This window comes from Canis lupus, chromosome 20 (assembly GCF_048164855.1).
Source record: "Canis lupus baileyi chromosome 20, mCanLup2.hap1, whole genome shotgun sequence".
In the NCBI taxonomy this organism is placed as follows: domain Eukaryota; kingdom Metazoa; phylum Chordata; class Mammalia; order Carnivora; family Canidae; genus Canis; species Canis lupus.
This window is the reverse complement of record NC_132857.1, coordinates 28,199,434-28,218,191: the sequence shown is the minus strand read 5'-3', so window position 1 is coordinate 28,218,191 and position 18,758 is coordinate 28,199,434. Positions and strand designations below refer to the sequence as shown.

Here is an 18,758-nt window from a genome sequence, read left to right as displayed (position 1 = left end):
CAGGCCAGAAAGGGAGGCTACAGCCACAAGTGTTTTGTGCATCATAATTCGTAAATGAAACTCAAGTCCAAGGTTACCAAGTACTAATCAATTCAACAAATATGTACTGTAAAAGGAAGTACCAGGGGTTAGAAGTTGAAAAGGGAAATTAGAGTCTAATTAGGCCCAAATCCCAAATCTCTGCACAGCCTTGTCCCCTGTCCCTCTAATTCTGCAACCTGTCTTGCAGAAATGGGTGTAGGAGCCATTTCAGTGTGCCCAGACAGCACTCTGGCTCCAGAGGACAAAGTTGCAAAAACATAATAAGAATGATATCAGCCTAAGTGGAAGAGTAAGAACCTTTGAAATTTTTTCCCTTCATAAAAACAATGAAAAACTAGCAAAAATTCTCAGAATTTACTTTTTCAGAACTCTGTAAGTTAACAAGAGTTTTGCAGTAACCCAGGAACATTTGGTCAAGAAAAATCAGTTGAATCTTGGTAAGAACAATGAGCTTTGTGATGCTTTAACTTATCCTAGTCCCTGACAGCCTATACCCTAACTCCATGGCTGTCTTGAAAAATAACATCCCACATTCCCAGTAATTAAGAAGCAGGCAGGGCTGGAGCTCGTTCAAACCTTCACTCTCTGGAAGACTCTACCTGAAAGTCTTGTTTTTATGTAACCTCATTCACACATACCCAATGTTAAAAACCTCTCTTGGGGTTTTTTTTTCAAAGGTACTACTATTATAGCTGCCTATAGTATCATAGCTGTCGTTGCCATTGGCAATGGATAACTGTGGGGGCAATGATAAACTAATCAAAAGCTTAAAAGGGAAAACTGAGGAATAAGATGTCCTTAGGGGCTTTGAAAAGGACCAACATATTTCTGGGAATCTAGAAGGCCATGCAAAAGCCCAGGACTGCTTGCATGCTCAGGGAAGAACTAAGAAGGTCGTAAGCTCTTACTTCTGACTGACCTTCGGGCCTGTTTGCAGCAGGAGTGAAGGCTAACGCAGACTTGTAACTGCCCAGTTGCATGTTGAAGGTGTGCCCCAACATACACTTAGGTCCCTCAGCAAAGACTGAAAGGCATCTTGGTTTCAGGCATCAAGGGAAAACTTTGTCCAGTCATTAGCAGGCCACTAAACTAACCAGGCAGAGACTTCAGTCACAAATGACAGAGATACAGACTTTACAGAATTAGATCAGAAAAGTTACTAAACAAACAACAAATAGCAACAAGAAACTCAGGAGTGGAGGAGAATCTGATATCAGAATTGCCACATATTATTTAAAATGTTCAGTTCTTAGCAAAAAATTATGACATGTACAAAGAAATGAAAAAGTATGACCCTTACACACAAAAAGGAGTAATCAACAGAAACTGTCCCTGAGGAAGACCAAATATTAGACTTACTACACAGACTTTAAATCATTTTAATTTTGTTCAAAGAACTAAAGGAAACCATGTCTTAAAAAACTAAAGTATGAGAATGATATCACATCAAATGGAGAATACTGATAAAGAGAAATTATTAAAGGGGACCCAACAGAAATTTTGCAGTTGAAAAGAAATACTAAAAAGAGTCCTTCAGGATGAAATTAAAAAACACTAGACAATAACTTGAATCCACATAAAAAGGGACGCCTGCATGGTTCAGTCTCTTGAGCATCTGCCTTTGGTTCAGGTCATGATCCCAGAGTCCCTTTCCCCCTGCTATCCCTTGCTTGTGCTGTCTCTCTCTCTGTTGAATAAATAAAATCTTAAAAAAAAAAAAAAAAAAAAGGGGGAATCCTCATGAAGAAATAAAAAGCAGCAAAGTATATTTAACCATGACATAGTAAAGGTTACTATATAGATAAAAATAAAATACAATATAAATGTACTTTTTGTTCATAAACCTATTTTTCCCAACTACAACAGCCTAATAAAATAATTCATTACAAAAGAAGGCAATAATAGTGTGGGAATTGAGAAACAAAAAAGACTTAAAATATATATTTAAAAAATTGTAAATGGTAAATGTAAAATAATTACATTAAATGCAAATGGATTAAATTATCCAATTAAAAGTCAGAAATTGGCAAATGGATTTTAAAAAAAACATGATCTACCTATATAATTTCTATAAGAGATTCACTTTAGACAAAAACACAAATAGTTTGAAAGTAAAATTATGGAAAAGATACACCATGCCAACAGCAATTGAAAAGGAACTGGAGGGCAGCCCTGGTGGCAAGGCGGTTTAGCGCCGCCTGCAGCCCAGGGCGTGATCCTGGAGACCCTGGATCGAGTCCCACGTCGGGCTCTCTGCATGGAGCCTGCTTCTCCCTCTGCCTGTGTCTCTGCCTCTCTCTCTCTCTCTCTCTCTCTGTCTCTATGAATAAATAAATAAAATCTTTAAAAAAAAAAAAAAGGAAAGAAAAGGAACTGGAGTTGCTATCCATACTAACATCAGACAAAATAGACTTTAAGACAAAAATTGGGGGATCCCTGGGTGGCTCAGCGGTTTAGCGCTTGCCTTTGGCCTGGGGCACAATCCTGGAGTCCTGGGATGGAGTCCCACATTGGGGTCCTGGCATGGAGCCTGCTTCTCCCTCCTCCTGTGTCTCTGCCTCTCACTCTCTCTCTCTAAATAAATAAATAAATAAATCTTTAAAAAAAAAAGACAAAAATTGTTACAAGAGCAAAAAAGGACCTTCTATAAAAGAGTCAATCCATCAAAAATAAATAACAAATATAAACATATATGCACCTAACAGCAGACTCAAAAAACTTGGAGCAAAAATTATTAGAATGAAATAAAAATAGATAATGTAGCAATAATAGTTGGAGACTCCAATACTCCAATTTCTCTTTTTTTAAAAGATTTTTATTCATTTATTTGAGATAAAGGGAGCACAAGCCAGGGGGAGGGAAGCAGAGGGGCAGAGGGAGAGGAATAAGCAGACTCTCTGCAGAGCAGGGAGCCCAACACAGGGCTTGATCCCAAGACCCTGAGATCACAGAAATCTGAGATCACAACTTGAGCCAAAGGCAGATGCTTAACTGACTGAGCAACTCAGACACCCCAAAACTCTACTTTCCTAATGGATACACTATTATACAAAAGTTAAGCAAGGATATAAAAGACATAAACAACACTATAAACCAACTACACCTAAAAGACATCTACAGGACACTCCATCCAACAATAGCAGAATATATGTTTTCAAGTATACTTGGAACATTCTCCAGGGTAGACCATATGCCGGGCCATAAAAAGAGCCTCAGGGAGCACCTAGGTGGCTCAGTGTTTGAACATCTGTCTTTGGCTCAGGTTATGATCCCAGGGTCCTGGGATTGAGTCCCACAATAGGTTCCCCACAGGAGCCTGCTTCTCCCTCTGCCTATGTCTCTGCCTCTCTCATGAATAAATAAATATAATCTTTTTAAAAAATAATTGTATAATAGTTTAAATAGTTGTATCCTTTAAAATAGTTTTATAGTTGTATATTAAACAAGAAAATCTCAAATCAATAATTTAACCTTCCACTTTAAAAAAACAAAAACAGAAGAGTAAACTAAACTCAAAGCAAGCATAGGGGAGGAAATAATAAAGATTAAAACAGAAATAAATGAAACAGAGATTAGGAAGAAAATAGAGAATAGCAACAAAATCAAAAGTGATTCTTTGACAAGATCAACAAAACTAACAAACCTTTAAGCCAGACTGACCAAGAAAAAAAGAGAACACACAAATGACTGAAATCAGGAATGAAAGATGGGGCTGAAGTTAAAGAAACCTAAAGGACCGTAAGGGAATGCTGTGAACAATTATATACAAACTAAATTACAGCAAATAAAATAGCCTAGCTGAAATGGGCAAATACCTAGGAAGATACAAACTACCAAAACTGAATCAACAAGAAATGTAAGATCCAAATAGGCCAATAACAAGTGAAGAGACTGGGTTCATAATCAAAATCTTCCAGGACACCTGGCTAGCTCCATCAATGGAGCATGCAACTCTTGATCTTGGGGTTGTGAAATTGAGCCCCACGTTGGATGTACAGATTACTTTAAAAAAAATCTTTAAGATTTTATTTATTTATTCATGAGAAACACAGAAAGAGAGGTAGAGACACAGGCAGAGGAAGAAGCAAGCTCCATGCAGGGAGTCTGATGTGGGACTCCATCTCAGGTCTCCAGGATCATGCCCTGGGCTGAAGGTGGCGCTAAACCGCTGAGCCACCCAAGCTGCCCTTTAAAAAAAAAAAAAAAAAATCTTAAAAAAAAATCTTTCTACAAAGATGAGCCAAATGGTTTTATTGATGAATTTTACCAAATGTTTAAGTAGCATTAACACCAACCCTTCACAAAATCTCAAAAAATCTACCAGGAAGGAACACTTTCCAACTCACTCAATGAAGTCAGCATTACCTCAGATCAGAAAAATATATCATAAGAAAACTGCAGAGGAATATCACTTATAAAACTAGATGTAAACATCCTCAACAAAACTGAATCTAGCAGCCTATAAAAAGTACTACACTCATGACCAAATGAGATTTGACCTAGGATATAAAGTTGGTTCAACATCCAAAATCAATGCAATTCATCACAAGAATGCTGAGAATGTGCTTGACAAAATCCAACACACTTTCATGATAAAAAAAAGAAAAACAGGGCAGTCTGGGTGGCTCAGTGGTTTGGCACCACCTTCAGCCCAGGGCCTGATCCTGGAGACCCCGGATCGAGTCCCACATTGGGCTCCCTGTGTGGAGCCTGCTCTCCCTCTGCCTGTGTCTCTGCCTCTCTCTCTCTCTCTCTCTCTCTCCCCCTATGTCTCTCATGAATAAATAAAATCTTAAAAAAAAAAAAAAAACTCTCAACAAACTAGGAATAGAATGGTACTTCCTCAGCCAGATAAAAACCCAGAGCTAACATCACAATGGTAAAAGCCTGAGAGCTTTCCCTCTAAGGTCAAGAACAAGACAAGGACGTCCAGTCTTGCCATTTCTTTTCAACATTGCAGTGGAGGTTCTAGCAAGGATAATTAGCAATAAGAGGAAATAAAATGTATCCAGATTGGAAAAGATGTAAAAGTGTCTATATTTGCATACTACATACTCTCATATACAGAAAACCTTAAACCCCAAGAAAAAACATTATAACTAGTAAATAAGTTCAGCAAGTTTGCAGGATAAAAAAAAAAACCAATATACAAAACTCATTAGCAACAAATAATATGAATATAAAATTAATAAAACAATTCCATTTACATCATAAAGAATACAATACCTAGGAATAAATTTAGCCAATGAAGCATAAGACTCATACACTGAAAACTATATCATATTGTTGAAAGAAACTAAAGAAGACCTAAATAAATGGAAAGACATCCCATGTTCATGGATTGGAAAACTTGATATTGTTAAGATGACAATACCTCCTCCCATCCCAAAACTAACCTACAGATACAACACAAGCCCTATCAAAATTCCAACTGCCTTTTTTTATAGAAATGGGCAAACTGGTCCTAAAATTCACATGCAAATGCATGAGACCCAGAATAACCAAAACAATTTGGAAAAGAACAGTCAAAAAAAAAAAAAAAAGAAAAAGAAAAGAACACTCAGAGGACTCACATTTCCCAATTTCAAAACTTATTACAGGGAACCCTGGGTGACACAGTGGTTTGGCGCTTGCCTTTGGCCCAGGGCACAATCCGGGAGACCCGGGATCGAATCCCACGTCGGGCTCCCGGTGCATGGAGCCTGCTTCTCCCTCTGCCTATGTCTCTGCCTCTCTCTCTCTCTCTCTCTCTGTGTGACTATCATAAATTAAAAAAAAAAAAAAAACTTATTACAGAGTTACAGTAGTAATGATCAAACAGTCTGGTACTGGTACATATATCAATAGAATAGGATTGAGAGTCCAGAAATAATTCCATACATCCATGATCAACTGATTTTCAACAAGACTGACAAGCCAATTCAATCAGGATAAATAATTTTGTCAACAAATGAGGCTAGGACCACGATAGCCACATGCAAAAGAATGGTTTTAAACCCCTACCTTGGGCCATGTATAAAAACTGACTCACAACGGATTGAAAAACAAAATATAAGAGTTAAAGTATAAACTCTTAGAAGAAAACATAGGTATAAATCTCCATGACCTTGGATTAGGTAACACTTACCTAGATATGACACCAAAAACTCAAGCAATCAAAGAATAAATAGATAAATTGGATTTCATCAAAATTTGAAACTTTTGTGCATCAGAGGACACCATCAAAGAAGTTAGAAGATAATCCATGGAATAGGATAAAATATTTGCAAATCATTTATCTGATAAGTGTTTCATATCCAGAATAAAACTCTTAAAAATCCAACAATAAAAAGACAACCCAATTTAAAAATGGGCACTAAATCTGAATAAACATTTCTAGAAAGAAGATATACCAGTATCAATAAGCATGTGAAAAGATATTCAACATGACAACTTGTTAATGAAATGAAATGAAAATCAAAACCACAGTGTGATATCACTTTGCACCCACTGAAACAAACAATAAGTGTTAGTGAGGATATGAAGAAAATTAGGACTCTCATACGTTTCCTGGTGGAAATGTAAAGTATGCCGTTACTCAGAAAACAGCTTGGCAATTCCCAAAAAAAATTTAATATAGAATCACCATATCATCCAGCAATTCTACTCCAAAGTATATGCTCAAGAGAAAAAAATATATAGAAATGTTCACAGCAGCATTATTATTAAAAGCCAAAAACGTGGAAGCAATTCAAATGTTCACCACAGATGAACACATAGACAAAATGTGGTATATCCATGCAATGGAATATTATTTGCACCCCGTCCCCAAAAGAGGAATTAAGTACTGATTCATATTACAATGTAAGTGAACCTTGAAAATAGTACACTAAATGAAAGAAGCCAGGCCAAAAAAAGCTACATAATGTATAATTTCATTTATAGGAAATATCCAGGACAGGCAAATCCAGAGAGACAAACAGCAGATTATTGGCTGCCAAAACCTGGGGATTAACTACAAATGCGTATGGGGTTTCTTTTGGAGGGTGACAAAAATGTCCCAGAATTAGTGATGATGGTTGTACAAATGGTGAATGTACTAAAATCCACTAAATTGTGCACAATAAAACAGTGAATTTTATGGTATGTGAATTATATCACAAATGTTTAAAATGCACAGGTGTAGTGAAGAATACAACTACATAGCTTACTAGAGGCAGGGACAGAGGCCAGGGCCACCAGCAAGTTTAAGGCCAGGTGGCCACCACCATCCTCAGGGCAGCCAGCAACACTACTGCAAACAGCCTCTCCACCAGAGCCAGCTCCCCCTACCAACACCTCCTGCCTGGATGCACTGAGAGGCTAGGTCCCTTGGAATGCCTCAGATGAATGACATTTTCCAACCTTCTTACTTACATGAAATCTGATTTTGAACGATTTTATTTTCTTCTTCTAAAACTCAAGCATCTGGGGGGATAGGGTAACTGGGTGACAGGCATTAAGGAGGGCGCATGATGAGCTGAGCACTGGGTGTCATGCTGTATGTTGGCAAATTGAATTTAATAAAATTAAAAGAAAGAAAAATAAAACTCAAGCATCAGTGTTTGGTTTTACAGACCATACATTCAGTCATGTCATCTTAGTGACACGCTGTCCTCTCATGGAGTATCTCATTAACATATTTTCTTACATCATCTTTTTTTTTTTTTTTTTTTTTTTTTTTTTTTTTTTTTTTTGGTTTTCTTACATCATCTTGAGTAAATATTCATCATTGGAAATTTAAGATTTGAATAAACAGAACAAGGAGAGTGAAGGTGCCTCCCTCTGTCCACCCTGCCTGGAAATGAAGACCTAAGGAACATTTAGGTATGATCTGCACGTGATAGATAGAGCAGAGCGAAGCGAGGCCATGCAGCCCAAGAGGCAGGACAGCCACCGTGCATGGAAAGCCTGGCCCCTCTCCACAAGGAGGGCGCAGGCCAACTCCTGCCAGGTCCCAAGTGCTAACTGCTAAATTGTCAGGAATTTTGTGAACCAGTTAGACTCATGTTGGTGATGTGAGGTGAGGTGAGGTAGGGGGTACTTTCAGCCAGGGACTGGACACGCAATAGATAAGGCCCTCCGTCCCCCCACCACACTCCACTCGCAGCATCAGAGTCAACACTGGAAGCAGAGGGAAAGGGAGGAGTTGGGGGGCCATGGGTGGTGCCTGGCTTGGCCTGGGCTCGGGGTCCAGCCATGTGGCACTTGTACTCTGCCCCACACAGCTCTATGTGCTAGCCCCGGATCCTGTCTGCCACTCTAGCTATACGGTGGCTCTTCTGCCAGGGGGGGCCACAGGGCTTCCTCTCGAGAAAGGTGGGGAGTGGCTGAGAGCACCGAGGGTAGCAGTGCTGATGGATGTGAGGGCAGGGATCAAGCAGCCCCACTCTGCACTGCACCCAGTGAGCACCCAGCTCAGGATCTGGAACGTGGTGACCTCAACAGACGGTGGTCACATGGTGGGTGGGAGTCCCCCTTAGAGCAGGCCAAGCCACTGAGCTCCCAGGCGGCCGGTGCCACGTCCCAGGCTCATGGGAAGACTGCCGCTGACAGGCTGCATCCCCAAGCAGGGGTGTAACCTTGCCCGGGTCTTAACATCCTCCCTGGAGATCAGTGGTGATGTCAAAGGCCCCTTCAGCTGGGACAAAGACTTTGGTGTTTTCAAGATTCAGAGCCTTGGGGCCACTTGCCAGGACTGAGCTTCCAGCCCAAAGCATGGCCTCTCCCTAACCACACCCAGGCTCCAGGCCTCACTTACCCTTCTGTCCCTGCTCAGCCCTCTACCGGGCTTCAGAGGCTTCCTCTGGGACTTGCCAAGGCTCTTCGAATCCTTCATGACCCAAACTAGATCGATGCCCGTGCCTGCCACCACAACTGGGCATCCTCCTGGAAGTCATCCTCTCTGTCAGATTCCGCCTTCCAGCCCCCCGCCTCCCCGAGTCCGGCTCCTCTTCTCTGTCCCCAAGGCTGCTGAGGAAGAGCCTCCCTTGTGGACCTCCTATGCAATCTCTTCTTCAGCAGCCCTTTCTCTGCACAGCACCCAGAGGTGTGTTCCCAAAATGCACTCTAGGCTACCTCACTGGCTCTCCACCGCCCTCCCTCTGGCCTTGCTCACTCTGGTCCTGTAGACAGGCTGGCACTTTACACAGTTGGCAGGGGGAGCCCCAGCGGTGTGTGAGCTGTACAATCAGAGGGTCGTTTCCAAAGGTCAGCCTGGTTCTAGGCAGCACGGGTGGGTGGATGGGTGGAGAACCAGGATCCGGGTGTGAGAACTATCCTGGCGTCTCACGGGGCCCGTGGACATGCAGAGGTCAAGGTGGCCGCAATAGAGTAAAAATGAAACTCTCCAGCTTCTGGGACAGGAAAAACCTCACCCACCCACCCCCCACCAATGGATGGGGCGGATGTCCATTCCTCAGCTGGCCTGGCCCCATGCCTGTGGTGGACAGAGAGGGAACCAGTCCTGGCCTGGGTACTGCATGTGGCAGGCCGACTTCAAGGGAGGGGTAAATCTATGCTCCCAGACTGCTCACAGCTGCGAAAAACAAATGAGCAGGAAAATACACCAAGAGAAAAGAAACAGGCCACCAAAATATTCCCAAGGGCATCTCTGAGGAGGGGAACTGTGGGTGTGTCCTTTCTTTTTCTGTTCCCGTTATCATTTCTGTTTCTGGGTTTTTTCTAACTCTCGGAGATGAGCAATGTGACTTTACAAGGAAAAACTCGACCCAGTGTTTTCCAAGGTTCACTCTGGTCTGTGTGTCATCTGATGACCAGAATTTCTCTGGACCCCTGCAGCTCAAGGCAGGGCAGGTTGACCCTGCTCCCACCACCTGCCTGCCTCCCAGCTTCTCTTGCTGGGCTGTCTGTCGGCTGACCTGATGGCCTTCATCTGCCCAAAGGCCCAAGGGACCCAGGAGTGACAGGAGCCCTGCCAAGGAAACAAAGGTATCTCGGTCTCTGCTCTCCTCACCCCATCAGGGCGGAAGCTGCTGCCAAAGCTGGCAGCATGTGGCTTTGCCTTATTAGGGTGTCTGTGGTGCCTGAGTCTCTGCATCACATGCGTTCCACCCAACCTCAACACTGGTCTGTGCAGCTCCTAGTTCACTCTTTCCCTTCTTTTCCTCAAAAGCTCCCAGGTGGGCAACAGGCAGCTGGCTGAGCAGGTGAGCCGAGCAAGAGCCTGCCAAGCGCCCGAGGAAGGGTGAGCCCTAGAAGGCTGGTTGTGTCCACAGACTCAGGCCACGATGAGAGCAGGAAGAGAAGTGCATTTGAAACACAGGACTTGCTGGGTCACAGGACACGTGGCATTTTGGGTGTCCTAGTGGCCCTCATACTCCAGGCCAGTGTGCCCCCGCCCTCCTGGTGACCACTGTGCACATCACCCAGGTTCAGGGCCACCACCCTGCCCTCTGCAGTTGCTCCCCATTCCTGGGCACTGCTTATCCAAGTCCTTTTCCCTCAGCAAAACCACAAGCCACAAGTCAAAGAGCATCCTGCTGCCAGGACTTGGCTGGAAGGGGGCCTGCTGGGCCTCAGAGACCATCCCCTCCCACCTAGTCTTGAGTCATGCACTTGGACCCACCCATGTTCCAGAAAGGACTGCTGAGGCCAACACTTGCCAGACACTAGTGCATATGTGACAGGCCTCCTAAGTCACTCAGCCTCCGTGGCCTCAGTTACCTTATCTGTGAAATGGCCACAGGGCCTGAGAGCCCAAGCTGGGCCAGGCCTGGGGGAATGCCCCCCCCCAGCAGCCTGTGCTCCCGCAGAGTTCTAGCCAGGCCCCCACATAGACCCTTTACCATTTCTAACATTTTTCGCCATTCCTGGCTCACAGGGGAGGAAACGGAGGCTCCAAGGTGAGCTCTCTGCAGGGTCCGGAGGCTGACAGAAGCCAACAGCGCGTGACCCTGGGCGAGTCCCAGGCACCTCCGAGCCCTGGTTCTCCAGTAGTGAGGGGCCAGCTGCGTCCACCTTGGAGGGGTGGCAGGTGGTGTGGGCAGGAGCGTCACCCGCCGCGGCCCGGGCACCCGCGGAGGGGGGGGGGGTCCCGGCAGGTGGAGGGAGTGTGCGTCGCAGGGGCGGCGGCTTCCCGAGCGGCCCCCGGCAGCGGGCAGGGGTCGGGCGCGACAGGTGGAGCCGCAGCGTCTCCGGGACGGCCGGCAGGGGTCGGGGGGGCGGGGGCCCGGCCCGCAGCCCCGCGGGGACAGGCGCCCTCCCGCCCTCGGCCTCGGCCTCGGCCCTCGGCGTGGGGGGGGGCTGTTACCTTCCCGTCATGGTGGCCGCGCGCTGAGCCCGGGGTCGCCTCGGACCCGCTCTGCCGCCTCCGCAGCCAGACAGCAGCAGCCAGCAGGTCCGCAGCACCAAGCAGGCAGACGCCCAAAAAAGGCCAAGAGCGCTCCGCCCGGCGCCCAGCCCGGCCCGCGGGGGGGGGGGGGGGGGGAGAGGGGTGGGGTCCGCCGGCCCGCGAGGTGGGAGGGGAGGGCGGGGGCGAGCTGGGGCGAGCTGGGGCGAGCTGGGGGCGAGCTGGGGGTCAGCTGGGGCGAGCTGGGGGCGAGCTGGGGGCGAGCTGGGGCGAGCTGGGGCGAGCTGGGGGCGAGCTGGGGGTCAGCTGGGGCGAGCTGGGGCGAGCTGGGGGCGAGCTGGGGCGAGCTGGGGCGAGCTGGGGGTGAGCTGGGGGTCAGCTGGGGCGAGCTGGGGGTGAGCTGGGGGTGAGCTGGGGTCAGCTGGGGGTCAGCTGGGGGTCAGCTGGGGCGAGCTGGGGGCGAGCTGGGGCGAGCTGGGGGTCAGCTGGGGCGAGCTGGGGGCGAGCTGGGGCGAGCTGGGGTCAGCTGGGGGCGAGCTGGGGCGAGCTGGGAGTCAGCTGGGGCGAGCTGGGGCGAGCTGGGAGTCAGCTGGGGCGAGCTGGGGCGAGCTGGGGGTCAGCTGGGGTCCGCTGGGGGCGAGCTGGGGGCGAGCTGGGGCGGAGGGCCGGCCCCGCCACTCGCGCTGTGCTAGCCCGGGGCCACCGAGCCTGGCCTGCGGCGGGTGCGGATCGTGTCCCCCCCGCCCGGGCTCCGCGGGCCACCTCCCCGGATTCCAGGCATAGTTTTCCTTTTAAAGGGAGTGAAGTTATAATAACCGTGAACCGAGCCCCCAGCCCCGCCGGCCGCCCTGCCTGGCTCGCCCGGCGCTCCCCCTGCGCTGTCCCGGGCCCGGGTGGGGGGGTGGGGGTGTGGGGGGTGGGGACAGAGGTGGAGGATGCTGAGACCACCTCGGTTCCCTCGGTTTCCAATGCGGCCCGGCCGGGGAGGTGGTCACCTTCATGCTTTCCTTCCTCGAACAGGCGCTCCTGGGCGCGGACTCCCCCCGCGGGGCACTGGGGACGCCTGGGTCACGGGGTCGGCCCCCCGGAAAGCCGAGCACCGAGGGCGTCCCTTCAGGCGGGGAGCCTGACTGCAAACGAGACGCCAGATCGGTGCCCTCCCCACAAGTAGCCCCTCGAAGTATGCTAGGAGCCACCAACCCAGCAAGATACTTTACAATGAAAATATCAACCGCCCAAGTTGGGGAGGAGAACCAAGTACTCCTTTCTACAATGAAGCACCGGTGACAAGTTAGAGAACTGTTTAAAGTGACCCTGTGGGACGCCTGGGTGGCTCAGCGGTTGAGCGTCTGCCTTGGGCTCAGGGCATGATCCCAGGGTCCAGGATGGGGTCCCTCATCAGGCTCCCAGCAGGGAGCCTGCTTCTCCCTCTGCCTATGTCTCTGCCTCTCAATCTGTGTCTCTCATGAATAAATAAATTAAATCTTTAAAAAGATTTTAAAAAAATAAATAAATAAGGTGACCCTGTGGGGACACCTGGGTGGCTCAGTCCATTGTCTGCCTTCAGCTCAGGTCATGATCCCAGGGGCCTAGGATGGAGCCCCCCATGTAGCTGCCTGCTCAGCATAGACTCTGCTTCTCCCTCTCCCTCTGCTCATTTTCAGTCTCTCAAATAAATAAATAAAATCTTTAAAGTGACCCTATGATACGAAATCATTAGGGAATCTATTCTGGGAAACTTATCACACAAATAAAACAAAAAACCCTCACTCTCTCTACCTATAGGCAGGTATTTCTAGCTGGTCCGTGTAGCATAGCTTATGTTTGGAAGCAGCCCAAATATCCCACTATGAAGCCAGGATTGAGCCACAAGATACTTCAACCCTACTAGACATCGTATTACTTCTAGCTTGGCAGCAGATAAAGACTATCTAAAAATGACAGTGCAAAGTAGCAACTACAAACAGTGGAATTCAGAACGATGTGTCGATAGTGACATCGCAGAAATGAGCTTAGAAAAGGCATCTGTTCTTAAGTAACTGATATCTTGAAACCTGTGCAGTTTGCACTTGTTAGTTCTTTTGCGGCTGTGTCTTAGCTGATAGTGTTTAACTATAATTTGATGGTTGATTAAGCTTAAAGTATGGATGATTTCTTGGTTCATCTGCCTCTTTAAGGAGAAATGTTTTTCACAATTGCTGATGTAGAGGAACAGGTGCGCTAGGGGCTATGCACTGGAAATGGACTGCCAGGCTGGCTGGTTCATTGAATATCAGGGTTCTATAGGAAACTAAAAAGGATGAAAAGTAGGAGGAAGAACATCAAAGGGACCTATTCCCTGCCTCAAGGGGACCCCATGCCCACCTGAAAGCCTGACGGCCTCCCTTAGTATGGTTGCTGAATACAGGAGGATGTCCCTGTGGCCAAAGCAGAGCCTTCTGCTGCTCACCCAGCCACCCAGCATGCCTCATCCTTGGGCCAAGGGCAAGCTCAGCAAGAGTTCGATGGCGTCTGTGGGCATCGCTCAGCTCTGCTGGAGATGTGAAGGATTGAAGGAGCCATGACTCAGGCTCATATGGTGCAGCCAGAGGTCAGGTTTGAAGGAGAGAGCTGCAGTTGTGCAGCAGTGGTCATTCACACATTCACTCACTCACACCCATTCACTCAAGAGCAATCATGAATACGGGTACTGGGGCAGAGCACTGAACCAGGGGACAAAACATAGACGTGAGTTTACACAGGGACAGTGCTGCAAAAAAAGTACAACATGGGGGGCTCCTTTCAACTGGAAGGGCAAGGAAGGCTCCTGAGGACTGGCACTGAAGCTAAAACCTAGATGAGGAAGAGAGCCAACAAGGTGGAACAGCAAGGCAGCAGCCCTGACCTGGGAAGGCCTTGGGGAGCTCCAGGGTCAGGAAGAAAGAAGGTGAAGTGTCTGCAAAACAGGGAGCCAGGGGCATGGGAAATAAGGCAGAAATGCCAGGGGGCAAAAGGGGGCCAGAGCATGAGCACCAGTCACACTAGCCTTCGGATTCCACCCTTAGTGAGGTGGGAGATTCGGGGCACCTGGGGGGCTCAGTCAGTTAAGAGTCTGCCTTCAGCTCAGGTTGTGATCTCAGGGTCCTGGGATCAAGCCATGCATCAGGCTCCTTGCTCATTGAGAAGCCTGCTTCTCCCTCTCCCTCTCCCTTTGGTGCTCTCTCTCTCTCTCTCTCTCTCAAATAAATAAACAAATAAAAATTAAAAAAAAAAAAAAGCAAGTGGTAGATTCCACAACACCTGTTAGGGCAGGAGGCTGTGAGCACCCCATTCACAGGGCATGTCCCTAGTTGCCCCACACCACCCTCCTTCTCCCCCTTTCCCATTGACAGCCACAGCTGAGCCAGCTCAATGCCCAGGGGTGCTGAGGCAGGAGTAAGGGTTCATGGGGACCAAGGGAGGAGGTAGGCTTCCCTTGACCAGAGTGGCTTAATAAGGAGCATGAAGACAGAAACTGGGGATATCAGAATGCCTCAAGGCCTTCTCCAATGTCTAGGGCGAACCCCCACTCCCATATGACAATGGGGACCAAGAAGGCCTTGCAGCCCCAAGGAAGTCTCAGGGTCTCTTGCATGGTCCAGGCCCCAGCAGGAGCCAGATTACTTCCCAGCACGCAGGACCAGTGTCATGCCTGTTTAGTGATGGCCCATATGACATGAGGGCATCCAAACAGTTCTGCCCAAAGGGTCTCTCCCCCCAGATCTGGTTTAGGCATTTCCCTCTCAGAGCACTGGGGATGGCCCAACTGGGTCATTGTTAAACAGTAGCACATAACTGGAATTAACCAGTTCCTTCAAGTCCAAACTTAATTCCAGAAGTGGTCTGTGAGACTTCCCAGGGAAGGGCAGGGAAACACCTGGACCGCCCAGAGGAAAAGCTGGAATTCTCTAGCTGGAGCCTGGCTGAACATGAATAGTGCGTAGCACACCCACCTCTGTGTACCGCCAGGTAGCACAACACTTGCAGCTTTTTATTTTTTTAAGATTTTATTTATTTATTCATGAGAAACACACAGAGAGAGGCAGAGACAGGCAGAGGGAGAAGCAGGTTCCTGGAGGGGAGTCCTATGTGGGACTCGATCCCAGGACCCTGGGATCACGACCTGAACCGAAGGCAGATCCTCAACCATTGAGCCACTCAGGCGCCCCACATCTGCCACTTTAAAAACTCAATATTTCTATTTTAAAATATGAGCATGTCCTCAGAATAGTTATTTACTCACACACATCATCTGACCACCCAAAATGACCTTACTTCTTCCTGCACCAAGGAGGGCTCGGTGAAAAAAGTCTGATTACAATTATGGGGGAATCATAATCCAATAATTCTTTTAATGTTTGCAGAACAAATGACAGAGACTCAGAGGTTTTCTTAGTCTATGGAGAACACAGAACCCTTCTTGAGAGTCTGGTTTACCTATAATTAGAACAGGCCCAGGGAGCTCACAACTGCTTTGCAAAGACTGGCTGGCCTTGGACTTTCAAAAGGAAAATACCAGGGTCTCTTGGGTGGCTCAATAGGTTAAGTGTCTGCCTTCAGCTTGGGTCATGATCCCAGAGTTCTAGGATTGAGTCGCACATGGGGCTCTCTGCTTGGCGGGGAGTCTGCTTCTCCCTCTTCAAATGCCTACCTCTCCCCCTGCTTGTGCTCCTTCGCCCTCCTCTCTCTCTGTCAAATAAATAAATACAATCTTTAAAAAAAATGGGGGGTGGGGTGGGAGAAAATACCATTCCTCTCTTACCTTAGCTCTGGGACAGGCTTGATGTATCTCAAGGGTCTGGAATGAGACTGGCCTAGAACAACCCCAAAGAGCATTCAGAAATGCCACATTCTTACATCTCAAAGCATTGCAGCATGGGTCACCCAACAAGGAATCACTTGTGCACAATGACCACACAATTCTTTACCTGCAGGGTCACCAGCCTCTCTCTGCTCCTAAGCGCATCTCTCTTCCATATGCTGGGATTCGTTTTGCTTCCTCTTTCCCATTAGAACAGCCAACCCACCAATCTTTCCATCGGAGCATCTCCAACCCCTGCCCAGAATAAAAATCAGCTGTGCCCCTCCCCACCTTACTCCCCAACCCCAGCCTGTCCAGACTTGGCCTCACCAACAGAAGGTCTAGCATCCAGCTAAGGTGAACTGGCCTCCACCGTCTGCATGCCACCTAATGGAGTGTGAGGCTAGACCAGGAGGACAGACCACCCTGGGGCTGCTCCCTTACCCCAACATTAGCATGACCTCTTAAAGGACATAAAGGGAATGGCAGGGAGAACCAGGGACACGGCCCATGCACATCTCAGGAGCAAAAAGCACCACTTGGTTGCCACACAGTGTCTCTACCTGAGAGGGCTGAGTCACCACTCCACCTCCTTCTGTTGCTTCCTTCTCTGAGTGCTGCCAGCAACTTCTTTGAGGGAAGTAGCAGCTGCCAGGCCCACTTGGCACAGCTACTTGGAGAAGAACTGGGTGGCAGCTGGAGACTCCCAGCTGCCACAGGGCCCCAGATATTCCAGCCTTACCTCTCCCTGGCAGGAGGTGGGGCGGGAGCTGGAGGGTGGACCGGAGGCATCTGGGGGTCAGGAGAGGGTGGGGAGGAAGCCAGGAAGGAAAGGCCAGCCTCCCTGGGGAGGTGCCTGCGGGGGCGGGCCACTGGAAGCCCAGTCCCCTGCAGGCCCAGGAGCCAGGAGGACAGAACAAAGGAGCAACAGCTGCCCTCCGCATTCAGAGAAACCAGCAAAGGGGCAGCCGCCAGGGGGGCGCTCATCTGGCAACCGCTAAAACGAGCATTTATTGAACCCAAGTTCCTGAGTCCCCAGGGAGGCCTGATGTTTATTTACAGCAGGTACACGTGCCAACACCTGAGCCCAGCAAGGGGCACAGAGAAAAGAAAACCCTCAACTACTTTGAATGACCCAAGAACAGTTACTCAGACACTTTCTTGCCAGTTACTATTTTTCCCTGAAAGAAATCTCAGGATCATTGATATAACTTTAAGTTAATTTCTTTCTCATCTTTTACTTCAAAAATTTCATTGTATTGGGAAATGCTCAGAAGTAGAATGAAGAAAATTGCCTTGACTTTCACCACCAAAGGTGAGTGCTTCATAAAGATTTGTGGGCATTAAATACACTAATCTATGCAAGTGGTTCTCAAACTTCTTGGACTTTGTTTTACACTCTTAAGAAGAACTGAGGATACCAAAGAGACTATATGTAGGTGGGCTACATCTATCAATATTTACCATATTGGAAATTAAAGTGAAACATTTTCTTAATTAGCTATTAATTCATTTAAAAATCAGTAAGAAAACTGGAGTACCTATGTGGCTCAGTCAGTTAAGCATCTGCCTTGGGCTCCGGTCATCTATTCAGAGAGGTATACCAAAAAAAAATATTACTATGGATAAATCAAAGTGGAATTCTAAAAGTGTTCAAGAGTTACATAAAGAGGCCAGATAAAAAGAAATGTTCTTTTTACACACAACAACTTGGATGTATCTCAAGGTCATTATGCCCACTAGAAAAAGCCAATCTTAAGAGATTATATACTGTAACAGATTCCATTCATACAACATCCTTGAAACAACAAAATTATAGAGAATGAAAACAGATGACTCATTGCCAGAGATTGGGAATGACTGGGGCAAGAGCTAACTGTGACTATAAAAGAGTTTCCTGATTCATTAACACGGGCTGTCTCTTCATTTATTCAGATTTTAATTTCATCCAACAATGTTTATAGTTTTAAGCATACAAGTCTTACACTCCTTTAGATAGTTTATTCATAAGTATTTTATTATTTTTGATGTGATTCTAAAAGTTTTCTTAATTTCCTTTTCAGATTTTTCACAGTATATAGAAATATAATTAATGCTTGTATACTAATCTTGTGTCCTACAACCCTGCTGAACTTATTTATGGTTTCTAGGAGTTTCATAAGGAATTTCTTAAACTTTTCTATACACAGGTGTCACCTGCAAATAGACAGTTTTACTACTTCCATTCCAACCTTGAGGACTTCTATTTATTTTTCAGCCCATTTTCCCTGGCTAGAGCATCCAGTACACTGCTTAATAGAAGTCTTGTTTCTAATCTTAGCTGAAAGTACAGTCTTTCACCATTAAATATATTAGCTGAGGGTTTTTCATAAATCCCTTTATCATGTTGAGGAATTTCTCTTCCATTCTTGATTGTTTGCATGTTCTATCATGAAAGGTGTTGGATTTTGTCAAATGTTTTTCCCATATCAGAAAGATTGAGAGGGGCACCTGGGTGGCTCAGTGGTTGAGCGTCTTCCTTTGGCTCAGGTCATGATCCCAGGGTCCTGGGATCGAGTCCTGCATCCA

At 47.0% G+C, this 18,758-nt stretch overlaps 1 protein-coding gene across 9 annotated transcripts in view; it reads right to left on the bottom strand.

Annotated features, from left to right (window-relative positions):
• The window catches only part of LIMS2 (LIM zinc finger domain containing 2), a 46,180-nt gene extending 29,196 nt beyond the window's left edge, over positions 1-16,984 (bottom strand). Inside the window, exons 1-2 of one of the 9 annotated variants that reach the window (XM_072788743.1) lie at positions 11,333-11,426; positions 5,616-5,800 (exon numbers count right to left, since the gene is read on the bottom strand). Coding sequence is in view for 2 of the 9 variants with exons in the window: in XM_072788742.1 (XP_072644843.1) it covers positions 11,333-11,343 (11 nt within the window). In the remaining 7 variants the exon portion in view is untranslated. Of the gene's footprint in view, positions 1-5,615; positions 5,801-10,868; positions 11,032-11,332; positions 11,566-16,753 lie in introns of those variants that run through there. The other 8 variants (XM_072788744.1, XM_072788741.1, XM_072788738.1 and 5 more) reach the window with 8 other exon arrangements.
• Between the last annotated feature and the right edge of the window lie 1,774 nt (positions 16,985-18,758).